Here is a 17,826-nt window from a genome sequence, read left to right on the forward strand (position 1 = left end):
TTGTGATGATGAAAATTTCATGCTTTGTGGCAATGCTTTCCTAAAATAAAATGTTTTTAAGACAAAAATGTATCACCTCTGATTTCCAGTTTTGGTTTCTGTAAAGTGAAGTATGAACTAAAACACTAAGAATGAATGTGAGTACTGAATCTTTCTAAACTTTTATTACTTTTTTCAGTCTTTGTTATTTTACCCATATGTAAGTCAAAGCAATTATTTTTAGCAATTTGCTTCTATTGAGTCATTCCAAACCATTCAAATTAGTTTTCATGGACACAATTCTCTTTTTTGCATTCATATTTCATTAATTTTCACAATACTTAGTGTATATAATTAAAATTAACAAGTAAAACAAGTAACATTATACAATTCCCTGGTAAGAGCTAAAGTGCATACGTGCGGCTGACAGTGTCCAGTGTGCTGTGGGCATCAGGCAGCAGGCTTTTCAGAGGGAACTAAGAGAATCTAGCTGAAGACTCAGATGAGTGATGTTGGATATGACAGTTTTAACTGGAGTATTCATCCCATTTTCCAGACGAGGCCATTGAGGCTTAGAAAGTTAAGAGATTTGCCCATTTTTAATAAATGACTCATATGAAAAGCTCAAACAGATATAGGGAAAAGAAACCTAACACGACCACGTAAAGGTCAGAGAAAACCTCTAGGAGGAGGAGATGCTTGAGCTGAGTTGAGAAGGAAACATGAGAAAATCAGGCAAATAAGAGGAAGAATATTTCAGGCAGAGAAAACAAAGGTAATAAAGTCTAAAAATGTGAAAAATGCAGAATTTAAAAAATAAATTTGCTTGACTTAGAGCCTGGGATGTATGCGAGACAGGGATGGGAGAAGGGTAGATCCTAGGGGTGGGAGAGGCTGGAGATCCAGACTAGGGTGATTTTCTATGCTAAATAGTTTACATTTACTTACAGGTTACTGGGAGCCGGTGGACAACTTTCCTTGGAGGAGCAACACAATTAGATTTATATTTTAGAAAGATTATTGCCTTTACAGGATGGATGATGAGCCAGGAGAGACCAGAGTAAAGGAGACTACCTGACAGGCTACTTCAGGGAAATTAAGGGGACAGTGATGAGGACATGAATGAGAAACTCAAAAAAGAAACCAGTCCAGATAATCTGAAATTTCAGTAATCTGACTGTAAACCTGGAGTGGGATGTATTTTAAAGAACCACTCCCATCCTCCCCCCCAAAAAAACTTCAATTATTTTCAGGAATTATATTGTTGGTAGTAATGTTGGTATTGATATTGAGACTTTTGGGTGGATATTGTGGGATTATGCTAAAGACTAAGTATATGATATTCCATCATTTCTGGCAATGAAAACTGGAATTCTTAGCATGAGAATTAAAAGAGACACACGTTAAAGAAATTAAGGAAGAACTCTGTAGCTCGGAATTTAAGAGGGGCATAGAGTACTGGTATAAACTCATGATGCATTTTATCTTAAAACAACAACAAAACATATTACCTATCTTAGTCCACAAAAAGGGCCTAGAAACCTAGTAACCCAGTCTCAATGAGCATCTTTATGCTCTGACTGCAGTCTCCAAATACCATTCCCCAGTAAAAAGAATCAGGCCTCCTTGAAGAAAGTGTTGCCTTCTGGTCAGGCAGGAAATATGAGGTGGCCCTGGAACATCTTGTCATATCACTTAGCAAGGATGCCACCAATGAAAACTAGGGTCATGTCAAACAGCCCCAGGAGCCAGCTTAAAGAGCCTCTCACTGGCCAAAAATAGGACAATTTGAGCATCCACAAGAAAAATAACTTTAGTGAACTGAAATGAATCAAGTATGTTTAAACCTATGAACTGCTAATCACACACATTGTTCACCCCTGGAGCATTAGAGTGAACAGCTCATTATTTTGAAAACCAGATCATCACGCATTTAGTCTGCCTTTCCTATAAAATTTAACACTGGGTAACCAAACAGTAGATGAAGGAATGCTTCTACCTATAGAGGTATTTTTTACTTAATAAATGAAGAGATAGTAGAGTATCATAATTTTTCAATCCCTAATTATTGGCAATTAGTGATTAGCAAAAACTAACATTACAAAAAGAGACAACCAACAGTGTGTAAAACAGGCATGCAATCAGCAAATTTCAAACTGAGGGAAACCCTACAGGGGAAACAATGCAGTTTCTTCAACAAATAAATTACAAGGGGGGAAATGAAAGAGAGATGGTGGGGAACTAAAATGTGAGTGGACTGCAAGCCAGCCAACATCAGCGTCACCCTGGAATTTGTTAGAAGTGCAAGTTCTCAAGCTACACTGCAGACTTATCAGAATCTCTGCAGTAGGGCCCAGCAGTCTGTGTTTTAACAAGGCTTCTAGGTGATTCTGATGTATTCTAGTTTGAGAACCATGATAATAGATTAGAAGAGATTTACAACGCTTGTCAACCAACTGACTAAAAAAAACTGTAAAAAATTTTGACATCTATAGACAATTATCCTATCGAGGAATTGTCAATTTTTTAAAGTGTGAAAATGGTATTGAGATATATATAGAGATACAGATATTCTTTAAAGCCCTGAAACGTTTATGGGTAAAAGATACAATGCCTAGGATTTGCTTTAGAATAATATAAGAGGAATAGAAGCAAGAAGGGGTAGACATAAGATTGGCCATGAATTAATTGCTGAAGATGAATAATCAGTATCTGGGTGTTCTTTATACTATACATTTTTTTAACTTCCATTTATTTTTGAGGTTTTTTTCCATTCTAAAAAGCTTTAAAACTCAAAGCAAGAAGTAAATTCAAAGAAAATAAAAGACTATAACTTAAGCAGAATTAATCCAAAAAAGGAGAAAGTATATGGTGCTTTTACTTGTATTGAAGGGCAGGACTGAAATACACAATATAAGTTTAAGTTATATTGAAAAAACCCTACTACACACTAGCCTGTGAAAAAATGATTTTGATTTGGATGTAAGGGAAAATTCTGGATGCTCATCAACCCACTGATGTCATTTTAAATCCCTAAACAAACTGAACAGAATAATTTACACATGAGAGAAGAGGAACCACAATCTGGTCAAAGGCATATGAGTACACTCGTTTGCTTTCCAGGTTTCAAACTGGCTTAGATTCTTAAGTCTTATCTGTTAATAAATTTAGGTTTACCTGCATTTTTAAAAAGTTTACTACTAAGTATATTAAGAGCACAACCTGAGTAGCCTAATGTAAATATTAATAATGCTTGATTTTTTTTTTTTAACTAGGAAGGGGACAATCTATCCTTTACATAAGCAAAGTAGCCAAATCACGTGTCTTGAGAGCTGTTCAGAGGCTTCTCTGGCTTGAAATGTCATCTCCATTAATTCAGTGATGGTCTGGATTTAGAGTCATCCAAATGACTAGTCTTGAAAATTTTTCAGGGCAAGTAAATAAAAAAGCTAACTGTGAGGCTATAGTAGCCCTTAACATCTCCTTGAATTTACATTCTTGTGATGTGATAGCTCTGTTTCCTCTGCATACATCCTTGCTATTGTGTCCTTTTAGGAATAGGGTGAATAGATGTTCTCTCTCCTCCTTCCTTCTCCTTTTTCACTTCTCCCTTTTACTTACCCTCTTCCACTGAAATATACTTTATGAAAACCTCAACATCCATTAGAAATCTGATTAGAAAGCACCAGCTTCAAAACCTAAGAGGGCTGATGGCAGGATGAACTATATATTTTCACTTTACAAGGTGACGCAGAATTTTGAGTATGGTTTCTTCTCTTTTTATGCTTTAGTTTAGATATTCCGTCATTTTGTCATCATTGTTATCATGATCATCGTTTCCTTCTTTATCACCCTTTTAATTTTTATTTTGCCTGGAACAGTTAATGACATGGAGAAAAGACCATTAGAAGTTATCACTATCCATTATCAGGCATCTTTTCTGATAAAGGTAACCTTGCAATAGAGATTTCTGTTCCATTTCATCTGCTTTTAATGAGCTCCTGCTGTGCCCCCTCCCACCCATGTGATGGCTTTGAGGAAACAAGAACAACAACAAAAAAAGACAAAGCCTCAACTTTAGAGCTCATATACTCTAGCTGAGGAGATAATGGAAAGAGATGGGAAGAGATTCACCACATACTATATTGGGATGTTATAATACAACACAGCATTTGAGAGCCTGGACTACATGGCTTTAAACTGCTTGGGTTCGAATCCTAACTCTGCCACTCACTAGCTAGGGGATGCTGAGCAAGTTATTTAACCTCTCTTGCCTCAGTTTCTTCATCTGTTAAATGAGGGCAAGAACAGTAATTACTTTGTGGGGTTGTCTTGAGATAATCCTTAAACTAGATAATCCATAAAATATTTAAAAGTATCCATATATTTTATCAATTTCTGTGTTGACCATCGTTTCTTAGATCCCACACCTTCCCCCTGGTATTCTTTCCCGTCCCTGAAATATATCCTTTAATAATTCAACTATCTTGGATTTTGTAGCTCTGAAAATATTTTCCCCAGTTTTGCTCTCAAACTTCTGGTTTAGCTGTACATAAAATTCTAGGTTGATAATTATTTTCTCCAGCTTTAAAAATATTATCCCACTGTCTTCTGGACTTTATGCCATTGAAAAGTTTGCTGTTGGTTTAACAGTTGTTATTTTGCAAATAATGTACCTTTCTCACTGGTAGAATACATGCATCTAAGGACACTACTGATAAAAGTAAACATCTAGTACTAGAGTTATCACTCCACATAAGATTTCCAATTCCATGGATTCGGGGGGAAGATCATGGTATAAACATCCTCTCATCCTTTACAAAGGAGCAGGGCAAGAACCGAAGGCCACTGTGACTACAAGGAAGCTCTGCAAGATTAACCACAGATATAACCATAACCTTGCCTCCAGGGGAGGACTGAGTGCCTTCCCAAGAATCCAACAGATTGTACTAGGGTATGAAGGAAACTGCTGAGGACCCTCATTTTTGTACTCTCGTGAGTTATTACTTTCCTTTCCTCTCATGCTTTCGAATTCCTATAACAGAGCAACTCTGTATTTTGAGCATATGAAGCAAGTATGATAAAATATTACATTTAAACATTGCCCCAGGGTAAGGGGGACGGGAGAGAAAAAACAAAAGCAAAAACAGCATTGCCCCTTCCTGGCCAATGTTTATTTTACCCTTATGTTCAGATTACTAAAAATATGTATCTAGAAATATGGCAAAACAAAAAACATGTCTCTCCTCGTAGATGAAATAGCTAAAATTTTGGCCTCTTTTATTGATCTCAGGTCATATATTTGGGTTGAAAAAAACACACAACAAATAGTTCCAAATAAGAGTTACATAAACTAAATTTTTCTTCCAGATCTCTAAATGCTCACTGAGAGCCAACTTCCATGGTACATGGCACACAGCACATACTTGAGAGTTGATCCCACAGAAATATTTGGGTAAGCAAAATAAGAATTCGTTTCTTATTACATAAACATCACCTGTGCTTATCTAATCAAAACACTTGTTTAAAAAAAATTAATCTGTGACCAAAAGCACTATCATGCTTGTTGAGTGCCATTCTCATTCAAATCATATCCAAAAAAACCTAGAAATAACTCAAAATTAGAAAGTGGCCCAAGTGCTCAGGCTGCCTATGGCTCTTGCTACAAAATAGTTGCCGGTCTGATTTGAGTGTCTAAAAAGAATGACAGGAATTATAGGGTTCTTCTTAAATTCAAGAGAACTTCCCAGAAGGAGGTGGAGGGCCAAGAAATCCACCTGCCTGCTTGGTGGCAGCTCGTGAAGGGGCAAGGCCAAGGATCTTCTGGATGTTCTGTGAAGGAAACAGAATAAAAATTGGGTTTTAATAAGATACAGAGAAAAGTATTTAACATAGATCTCATATAAAGAGAAAACTTACAAATAAAAAGTACTGATATGACCTAAAACAGGATGATTACTACTTATTTTTTAAAAGGCCTATAATATTATAGAGATCACAGAACAGTAAAAGGCCTCTTACCTCATGGGATCTTGGTCTACTAACCAAAGAAGCTGATTTTTTCAACTGGAGAATCATAAAAAGAGGTAATCTTTTATTTCAACACAAAGTACATTCATTAGCTATTTCGTGTAGGAAGGCCTTTTCTCTGAGTATGGGTCTTATAGCTGGATTTAGTCATTATTGCACCGTCTGAAGCTGAAACTGAAATATTCAGTATCAATGTCTTCAAAGAAGCGAGAGAATTCAGAATTTTGCAAAGTAATCTAAGTTCAGAATCCTCCTAGGTTTCTACACAACCCCTCATCTTTTCAGCTGTCTCACTTAAATCTAATTCAATAGTTTTTTTTTCTAGAAACTCAACTTTATGAAACTAGTTCTCATAGAAAAGACTATTTTATACTCAGATTTCATCAGTTAATATAACATTAAATTAAATAACATAAATGCAACAATGAGTAAAACTAGCATAAACAGTTTAGGGATAAACACAATTGGCTCTTGAAAGGCAATGACTCAACTGGTGGGAGCAGACAGGTGGAGGAGTTCTATAGAGCAATCAGTAGTGGACAGTGTGATGTGGGGATGAGGTGGTTTGCTTTAAAGAGGGAGGGAAGGGGTTCATGAATGTGGAGAGGTTAAATAAGGTCAGTTAAGATACTGTACAGCACCTGTAAGGGGGAAAAAACCTTAAAGATCGTCTAATTATTTTTGCTCAAGTCTTTCATTTTATATTTCAGAAATTCCAATTAAAACTTGGAAGAGTAGGATGGCCTGTCTAAAATTACAAAGTTCAATGAAGAACAGAGTTAGAATTAAAACCCATGTTTTTTGATTCTTAATCTAATGGGTTCTCTTACACAGTACCTCCTCTATTAAAGTTCTGTTCTTCAGAACAAACTCTACACCAGGGTAGGCAGGTTAGCTTCTATGCATTCATTCGTTCAACAGTTATTGAGTACCTAATGTGCATAAGGCACTATGAGAATATCTATATCTAGGCTCCTCTGAAGTATACACTCCCCAATCCTTTATCATTAAGAATAATTGCTACTGAGAGGGCAGACAGCAGAAGCAAGAAGAACTACAGTTCTGCAGCCTGTGGAAGGAAAACCACATTCACAGAAAGATAGACAAAATGAAAAGGCAGAGGACTTTGTACCAGATGAAGGAAAAAGATAAAACCCCAGAAAAACAACTAAATGAAGTGGAGATAGGCAACCTTCCAGAAAAGAATTCAGAATAATGATAGTGAAGATGATCCAGGACCTCGGAAAAAGAATGGAGGCAAAGATCGAGAAGACGCAAGAAATGTTTAACAAAGACCTAGAAGAATTAAAGAACAAACACCTAGAAGAATTAAAGAACAAACAGAGATGAACAATAAATAACTGAAATGAAAAATACACTAGAAGGAAACAATAGCAGAATAACTGAGGCAGAAGAATGGATAAGTGACCTGGAAGACAGAATGGTGGAATTCACTGCCACAGAACAGAATAAAGAAAAAAGAATGGAAAGAAATGAAGATAGCCTAAGAGACCTCTGGGACAACATTAAATGCAACAACATTCGCATTATAAGGGTCCGAGAAGGAGAAGAGAGAGAGAAAGGACCTGAGAAAATATTTGAAGAGATTATAGTCAAAAACTACCCTAACATGGGAAAGGAAATAGTCACCCAAGTCCAGGAAGCACAAAGAGCCCCAGGCAGGATAAACCCAAGGAGAAACACGCCGAGACACATAGTAATCATATTGACAAAAATTAAAGACAAAGGAAAATTATTGAAAGCAACAAGGGAAAAACAACAAATAACATACAAGGGAACTCCCATAAGGTTAACAGCTGATTTCTCAGCAGAAACTCTACAAGCCAGAAGGGAGTGGCATGATATATTTAAAGTGATGAAAGGGAAGAACCTATAACCAAGATTACTCTACCCAGCAAGGATCTCATTCAGATTCTATGGACAAATCAAAAGCTTTACAGGCAAGAAAGAGCTAAGAGAATTCAGCACCACGAAACCAGCCCTACAAGAAATGCTAAAGGAACTTCTTTAGGTGGGAAACACAAGAGAAGAAAAGGACCTACAAAAACAAACCTATAACAATTAAGAAAATGGTAATAGGAACATACATATCGATAATTACCTTAAACATGAATGGATTAAATGCTCCAACCAAAAGACACAGGCTTGCTGAATGGATACAAAAACAAGACCCATATATATGCTGTCTACAAGAGACCCACTTTAGACCTAGGCACACATACAGACTGAAAGTGAGGGGATGGAAAAAGATATTCCATGCAAATGGAAATCAAAAGAAAGCTGGAGTAGCTATACTCATATCAGATAAAATAGACTTTAAAATAAAGAATGTTACAAGAGACAAGGAAGGACACTACATAATGATCAAGGGATCAATCCAAGAAGAAGATATAACAATTATAAATATATATGCACCCAACATAGGAGCACCTCAATACATAAGGCAACTGCTAACAGCTCTAAAAGAGGAAATTGACAGTAACATAATAATAGTGGGGGACTTCAACACCTCACTTACACCAATGGACAGATCATCCAGACAGAAAATTAATAAGGAAACAGAAGCTTTAAATGACACAATAGACCAGATAGATTTAATTGATATTTATAGGACATTCCATCCAAAAACAGCAGATTACACGTTCTTCTCAAGTGCGCACGGAACATTCTCCAGGATAGATCACATCTTGGGTCACAAATCAAGCCTCAGTAAATTTAAGAAAATTGAAATCATATCAAGCATCTTTTCGGACCACAACGCTATGAGATTAGAAATGAATTACAGGGAAAAAAACGTAAAACAGACAAACACATGGAGGCTAAACAATACGTTACTAAATAACCAAGAGATCACTGAAGAAATCAGAGAGGAAATAAAAAAATACCTAGAGACAAATGACAATGAAAACACGACAACACAAAACCTATGGGATGCAGCAAAAGCAGTTCTAAGAGGGAAGTTTATAGCTATACAAGCCTACTTAAAGAAACAAGAAAAATCTCAAGTAAACAATCCAACCTTACACCTAAAGAGACTAGAGAAAGAAGAACAAACAAAACCCAAAGTTAGCAGAAGGAAAGAAATCATAAAGATCAGAGCGGAAATAAATGAAATAGAAACAAAGAAAACAATAGCAAAGATGAATAAAACTAAAAGCTGGTTCTTTGAGAAGATAAACAAAATTGATAAGCCATTAGCCAGACTCATCAAGAAAAAGAGGGAGAGGACTCAAATCAATAAAATCAGAAATGAAAAAGGAGAAGTTACAACAGACACCACAGAAATACAAGGCATCCTAAGAGACTACTACAAGCAACTTTATGCCAATAAAATGGACAACCTGGAAGAAATGGACAAATTTTTAGAAAGGTATAACCTTCCAAGACTGAACCAGGAAGAAACAGAAAATATGAACAGACCAATCACAAGTAATGAAATTGAAACTGTGATTAAAAATCTTCCAACAAACAAAAGTCCAGGACCAGATGGCTTCACAGGTGAATTCTATCAAACATTTAGAGAAGAGCTAACACCTATCCTTCTCAAACTCTTCCAAAAAATTGCAGAGGAAGGAACACTCCCAAACTCATTCTATGAGGCCACCATCACCCTGATACCAAAACCAGACAAAGACACTACAAGAAAAGAAAATTACAGACCAATATCACTGATGAATATAGATGCAAAAATCCTCAACAAAATACTAGCAAACAGAATCCAACAACGCATTAAAAGGATCATACACCGTGATGAAGTGGAATTTATCCCAGGGATGCAAGGATTCTTCAATATACGCAAATCAATCAATGTGATACACCATATTAACAAACTGAAGAAGAAAAACCATGTGATCATCTCAATAGATGCAGAAAAAGCTTTTGACAAGATTCAACACCATTTATGATAAAAACTCTCCAGAAAGTGGGAATAGAGGAAACCTACCTCAACATAATAAAGGCCATATATGACAAACCCAAGGATATACAAAGGAGAAAAGACAGTCTCTTCAATAAGTTGTGCTGGGAAACCTGGACAGCTACATGGAAAAGAATGAAATTAGAACACTCCCTAACACCATACACAAAAATAAACTCGAAATGGATTAGAGACCTAAATGTAGGACTGGACACTATAAAACTCTTAGAGGAAAACATAGGAAGAATACTCTTTGACATAAATCACTGCAAGATCTTTTTTGATCCACCTCCTAGAGTAATGGAAATAAAAACAAAAATAAACAAATGGGACCTAATGAAACTTAAAAGCTTTTGCAAAGCAAAGGCAACTACAATCAAGATGGAAAGACAACCCTCAGAATGGGAGAAAATATTTGCAAACGAATGAACGGACAAAGGATTAATCTCCAAAATATATAAACAGCTCATGCAGCTCAATATTAAAAAAACAAAGAACCCAATCAAAAAATGGGCAAAAGACCTAAACAGACATTTCTCCAAAGAAGACATACAGGTGGCCAAGATGCACATGAAAAGCTGCTCAACATCACTAATTATTAGAGAAATGCAACTCAAAACTACCATGAGGTATCACCTCACACCAGTTAGAATGGGCATCATCAGAAAATCTACAAACAACAAATGCTGGAGAGGGTGTAGAGAAAAGGGAACCCTCTTGCACTGTTGGTGGGAATGTAAATCGATATAGGCACTATGGAGAACAGTATGGAGGTTCCTTAAAAAAATAAAAATAGAACTACCATATGACCCAGCAATCCCACTACTGGGCATATACCCAGAGGAAACCATAATTCAAAAAGACACATGCACCCCAGTGTTCATTGCAGCACTATTTCCAATAGCCAGGTCATGGAAGCAACCTAAATGCCCACTGACAGACAAATGGATAAAGAAGATGTGGTACATATATACAACGGAATATTACTCAGCCATAAAAAGGAACGAAATTGGGTCATTTGTAGAGACGTGGATGGATCTAGAGACTGTCATACAGAGTGAAGTAAGTCAGAAAGAGAAAAACAATTACCATATATTAAAGTATATATGTGGAACCTAGAAAATGGTACAGATGAACCAGTCTGCAGGGCAGAAATAGAGACAGAGATGTAGGGGACAAACGTATGGACACCAAGGGGGGAAAGCAGCGGGGGATGGTGGTGGTGTGATGAATTGGGCGATTGGATTGACATATATACACTAATATGTATAAAATAGATAACTAATAAGAACCTGCTGTATAAAAAAATAAATAAAATTCAAATATTCAAAAAAAAGAATAATTGATACTGATGTGTTTATATTTCTGAGATAACACTGTCAGAATATCACATAATATTTAAATATGAAGACACAGCTTTAAGAACTCATTTAATTATATTTGCCATAAAATACTTTATTTATTCATTCATTCAATCACTCACAATACTATAGATCATGCTGTACTTTAAAGAGAAATCTAAAAACAGGTTAAGAAGAAAAATCAATCATTAGTAGTTCAGGTTACGTCCCCTTAGTAAAGCTGGAGAATGTCTGTATTACTTTCATAATAAAAATAGCTCCTTCATGCCCCCCTCTAAAAATCCACTGCACAAAGCAATAAGAAGACCAAATGATAGAATGTCACTAAATTTCCAACTTCTTTTATTTATTTATTTTTAAATTATTTATTTATTTATTGGCTGCATCGGGTCTTTGTTGCTGTGTGGGGCTTTCTTTAGTTGCGAAGAGCAGGGGCTACTCTTCATTGCGGTGCTCGGGCTTCTCCGAGTGCAGGCTCAGTATTTGTGGCACACAGGTTTAGTTGCTCCACGGCATGTGGGATCTTCCCAGACCAGGGCTCAAACCCGCGTCCCCTGCGCTGGCAGGTGGATTCTTTACCACTGCACCACCAGGGAAGTCCCCCGACTTCTTTTACTTAGTCAGTAAGTACTTACTGACCACCTACAATGTATCCAGCATTAAGTAACGCATGATGGTATATTACTTTAAAGATAAAATTTGAAATAATAAGACATTTGAGAATTAGCTGCTGATAAACACATTTGTCTAGTTAATGACTAGAATAATACAGTCTAGACAAAATATACAAGGCATCCTTGCTCCGTTATTCTGTAGAGACAGGGGTCAATTAAGTGACTCCTTACCATTTTAGAGATAAAGACCAGTGTAAAAACCGCTGATGCCCTTTAAATCACACGTTTACTGTGATTTAAAGAAGACAAATGAAAGGAAAACAGGCAATATTTTGAAAGGCAGACTGAAAGGGTAGACTGTGGACAGTCTCATTATGAATTAAAAACACACAAATGACTATTGTACACAAGCCACTGCTCTAGATGGAAAACAGCCCTAACAGCAACAACCACAACAGCAACAAGAATGTCAAAACAAGGTTCAAGTTCATGGAAATCCAGGCAGTGCTTTGGATTTCCTTGTGGTTCTTGTCACAGACTCCCTTGGAAACACTAAATCAAGTTTATCAATGGTACTTTACTCAAGCATTTGTATTTCAATACCAACCCTCTGCAACCTTATCCTTTAGTGAAATTCTAAACCATCAGTTTAAATTCCTATAGTCTCACAAATGAACCCACAACGGTTTTTCTCAGATAAAATTTTTCCTCCACAGCAGTAATACTATCCTACATTTCTATGCACTTTAAAGTTTGAAAATAATTTTAAAGACTAGATACCAGTCCTTAGTTATCCTTGTTTTCGAGATGAGAAAGCTGAGGCAGAGAACGGTTACAAATCAGGCACAGTTTTCCTCTATTAAACAACTCTCTAAGGGATCTTCACCTTAGGAGTGAAAAATATTGTAGCAGGCCTGGCCTATAAAAAAATACACAATTATGAAGACTATGTATGAGCACACCATAGAAAATATATATATGTTACATTGTTAAGTGAATAAAGGCATATAAATCAAAACCCACAGAAGGTACAATACCAAGAGTGAACATTAATGTAAATTATGGACTTTGGGTGATAATGATGTATTAGTGTAGGTTCATTGATTGTAAAAAGAACGTATCACTATTATGCAAGGTGTTGATAGTGGGAGAGGCTGTGTGCAAGTGGGGGACAAGGAGTTAGATGGGAAATCTCTGTACAGTCCACTCAATTTTGCTGTGAACCTAAAACTGCTCTAAAAAAATAGTCTATAAAAAATGCATATAAATACTGTAAGAATATATGGAAAAACAACAGTTGTATTAATAATAGTTGTATATCCTTTTCTCATTCCTTGCCTTCAACTTTTTGAAATATTGCTGAACAGGATAATTTAAAATAAAGACAAATATTTCCATAGGTGCTATCTCAAAGTGCCAGCCAGGCATTGTTCTAAGCACTTCACATCTATGTTCTCCTTTAATCCTCACAACAACTCCATGAAGCAGGCTTATTATTATCCTTACATGCAGATAAAAAAAGGGGATCCAACTGTCAGGCTGTAATTCAATAAACAGTCACTGAGCTTCACAGTGTATATAGCAGGTATGTGTGTATACATTATCTCCTTTATATCTTTCAACAATCTCATCCATTAAACTTGACCTGACTGCTTTCTTACAGCCTCTCAATTCTCCTCCAATTTTTCAGGCCTTCTTAATTAGCAAGATTTAGTTTAGAAATATGCACTTTGCTAAAAAGACAGAAGTTTTAATATATTATGAACATGATATGGAAGAACACTTAACAGAAATGCAAAATATAAGATGTGAGTCTCCCAAGGAAATAGAAATAAAACAAAAATAAACAAATGGGACCGAAATCAAACCTGCAAGCTTTTGCACAGCAAGGGAAATGATAAACAATATGAAAATACAACCTATAGAATGGGAGAAAATATTTGCAAACGATGTGACTGACAAGGGCTTAATTTCCAAACTATACAAACAGCTCGTACAACTCAGCAACAACAACAACAAAAAACCCAATAGAAAAATGGGCAGATCCATTGTTCTCAGACTGTTGCCCCCCAGGGTGCCCAGGGACTCCAGCGGTGGGGTAGGTGGGGGGAGATTGAGTTGGGAAGAGGATAAAGGCAGAGAAGCAGATAGTTGGGGTTCTGGGACCCCTCTCTCACTTCTACCACTTTTACTGCTTTTCTATTTGGTGGTTCTGTGTAAGATTTAACTGAAAAAAGGGGTTGAAATGCTAAAAAAAAAAAATGCATGGGACTTCCCTGGTGGCCCAGGGGTTAAGAATCTGCCTGCCAATGCAGGGAACACAGGTTCGAGCCCTAGTCCGGGAAGATCCCACATGCCGTGGAGCAACTAAGCCCGTGCACCACAACTACTGAGCCTGTGCTCTAGAGCCTGCGAGCCACAACTACTGAGCCTGCGTGCCACAACTACTGAAGTCCACGCGCCTAGAGCCCGTGCTCCGCAACAAGAGACGCCACTGCCATGAAAAGCCCGTGCACCACAACGAAGACCCAACACAGCCAAAAAGAAATAAATAAAATAAATTTTAAAAAAATGCATGAAAGCTTCTTTCTACGGACCTGGGATCAGATCTCAGTCTGGGTGCGGGGCCCTGGCCAGTTGGACTGATTCTGTGGCGTGATTCTTGTCAATAAAAAAATAATGTAAATTTAAAGAAAAACAAAAAAAGAAAAATGGGCAGATGACATTTCTCCAAAGAGGAGATACAGATGGACAATAGGCATGTTAAAAGATGCTCAACATCACTAATTATTAGAAAAATGCAAATCAAAACTACAATGAGAAAAAAAGAAAAGAAAAAGATAGGGACTTCCCTGGTGGCGCAGTGGTTAAGAATCTGCCTGCCAATGCAGGGCACACAGGTCTGAGCCCTGGTCTGGGAAGATCTCACGTTCCGTGGAGCAACTAAGCCTGTGCACCGCAACTACTGAGCCTGTGCTCTAGAGCCCATGAGCCACAACTACTGGGCCTGCAAGCCACAACTACTGAAGCCCGTGCACCTAGAGCCCATGCTCTGCAACAAGAGAAGCCACCGCAATGAGAAGCCTGCACACCACAACGAAGAGTAGCCCCTGCTTGCAGCAACTAGAGAAAGCCCGTGCGCAGTAACAAAGACTCAATGCAGCCAAAAAACTAAATAAATAAATTAATTTATTTAAAAAAAAAAAAAAGAAAAAAAATTTTTTTAAATCAAAAGAAAACTGCAATGAGGTATCACCTCACACCAGTCAGAATGGCCATCATTAAAAAGTTTACAAATAACAAATGTTGGAGAGCATATGGAGAAAAGGGAACCCTCCTACACTGTTGGTGGGAATGTAAGTTGGTGTAGCCACTATAGAAAACAGTATGGAGGTTCCTCAGAAAACTAAAAAATAGAATTACCATATGATAAAGCAATCCCACTCCCAGGCATGTATCTGGACAAAACTATAATTCAAATAGATACATGCACCCTTATGTTCACAGCGGCACTATTCACAATAGCCAAGACATGGAAACAACCTAAATGTGCATCAACAGATGAATGGATAAAGAAGATGTGGTATATATATACAATGGAATACTACTCAGCTATAAAAAAGAATGAAATAATGCCATTTGCAGCAACATGGATGCAACTAGAAATGATCAAACTAAGTGAATTAAGTCAGAAAGAGAAAGACAAATACCATATAATATCACTTATATGTGGAATCTAAAATATGACACAAATGAACCTACCTATGAAACAGAAACAAAATCAAGGACATAGAGAATAGACTGGTGGTTGCCAATGGGGAGGGGGGTAGGAGAGGGTAGGAGTGGGAGCTGGGGATTAGCAGATACAAACTGGTATATATAGAATGGATAAACAACAAGGTCCTACTTGTTATAGCACAGGGAACTATATTCAATATCCTGTGATAAACCATAATGAAAAAGAATATGAAAAAGAATGTATATATACGTATAAGTGAGTCACTTTGCTGTACAGCAGTAATTTACACAACACTGTAATTCAACTTTACTTCAATAAAAATTAAATTTAAAATTAATTTAAAAAATTAATTAAAAAAATAAAAATAATTTAAAAATTAAAAAGAAAAAAAGTATGGTAAGGTTTTGGAAAGATATAAAACAATTATTTTGCATTTCTGTCCAGTCCTGTGTAACAGCGTAACAACTGAAGAGTATATGTCAGAAGAGAAAAACAAAGGAAAAACATTTTCCCGTAATCATGCCTTCTATTGGCAGGAAACCCAGAAAAATACCACTACAGGATTTGCATTCCTTCCTCTCTGCAAAGGATAAGGACCGGTGATCAAGAAAAGGAAATTGTTGGTTGCTAACTGGATATTCTGGGAAGACCCAGGTCACTGGCAATAAACACATTCTGCTAAATTTTATTTCTTAGTCATTTAGCTAAAATAACTCAGCCATGGCAGTCCTTACTTCACTCTTTGTTAGTTTCTCTGGCATCTGACAACCAGCCTTCCTTTCCAACTGATTACAATTTCTCATCAAGTTCCTATAACATAATCTTTACTTTATTCATAATGCTGTGTGTAAAATCCAATCACCTCAAATGGCCCCATCCAACAGTCCCAGGATTTTCACATTGTATCAAAATAGGCTATTTAGGAGAATGATGTAGAGATTAAATATTTAATGACAGTACAACACCAGTGTAGCTGAAATAATACTGGGTTAGCAGTCAGAAGACTTGCTTTCCAGTACTAGCAAACTAGGCAAAGAAAGTAATAAGCAGTATCTTTTCACTTTACCAAGTCTCAATTTTCCTTATATTTAAAAGAAGGGGGCTCACTAGGTTGATTGTTTTCAGACCCTTTAGCCACAGAATCCTTTCTTTAAACAAAATCATGTAAAAACCCAACACAGAAAAGAGATGAAATAGTGTTGGGAACCTGAAGCCCCCTACTGGGCCCTTCAAACTTCCCCATCAAGCACCTTCAAGGAGCCACAGTCCTGTGTGGCTGTGGCTCTAACATTCTAGAATGTGTCTATGTTGTAACAAATTATATTGCAGACTTCAACACATATCTTACAAAGTGGAAATCAAAATTTTGAAAGGAGGATGAGCCATCAAATCTGCACCAGAGTAACACCACCTCCTTTGTAAAGTTGAATGAATATTTTCTGTCCTAGGATGTCCAAAGGCCTCTTTTGTAATAAATGTCTCTTTTGGGGGGATTAGGGGATCAAGTGACAATTTCGACCAGTCAAGGAGAACGTTCTGAATGTTCTGAATTTGAGTTTTGTGTAAGAAGACAAGATGTTTTATCCTTTTAAAAATCTCAAAATGGATAGTAGAACCCAGCTGGCACCATGTGGGGTATCTATAACTCAGAATGAAATTGTAGTCTTACTGGTTTGAAGGATCAAAGGACAGAGTTTAGGGCAACCATAGCAACTGAAAGTTGAGGGGAAAAAATCTTGGAAAATAGCTAAAAGGAGAGTTCAAAATTTTACATCTAAACTCTGCCCATATCTCTGGCTGACTCTTAAACCATTCACGCATGAGACTGTCTTCAAGCAGCCGAGCTAAGACTAAAATAACTAAGATCTCAGGTGCTGCCTACCACAAAGGAGACAGACTTTGGAGTTTGAGTGCCAACTTAATTGCCCACTTAAACAAACAAACAAACAAACCTCCCACTCTTTTAAGAATAACAGAATCTAGAATCTCTATAGCCTATCATTCACAATGCCCAAGATACAGTCTAAAATTACTAGACATACAAAGAAATAGGAAAACTTGACCCATACTAAAGAAAACAGGCAACAGATAGAGCTCAATCTTGAGATGATCCAAATGTTGGAATTAGTAGATAGGGTTTTTAAAACAGCTTAACTATGCCTAAGG

General features: G+C 36.8%; 1 protein-coding gene across 1 annotated transcript in view; it reads right to left on the reverse strand.

The window, feature by feature from the left end:
- Positions 1-5,228: 5,228 nt before the first annotated feature.
- The window catches only part of TMCO1 (transmembrane and coiled-coil domains 1), a 57,154-nt gene continuing 44,556 nt past the window's right edge, over positions 5,229-17,826 (reverse strand). The window contains exon 7 of the mRNA XM_036869504.1: positions 5,229-5,811. Within this exon, the coding sequence (XP_036725399.1) occupies positions 5,713-5,811 (99 nt within the window). The 3' untranslated portion in view covers positions 5,229-5,712. The remainder of the gene's footprint in view (positions 5,812-17,826) is intronic.

Source organism: Balaenoptera musculus, chromosome 1 (genome assembly GCF_009873245.2).
Source record: "Balaenoptera musculus isolate JJ_BM4_2016_0621 chromosome 1, mBalMus1.pri.v3, whole genome shotgun sequence".
NCBI classification, from domain to species: Eukaryota; Metazoa; Chordata; class Mammalia; order Artiodactyla; family Balaenopteridae; genus Balaenoptera; species Balaenoptera musculus.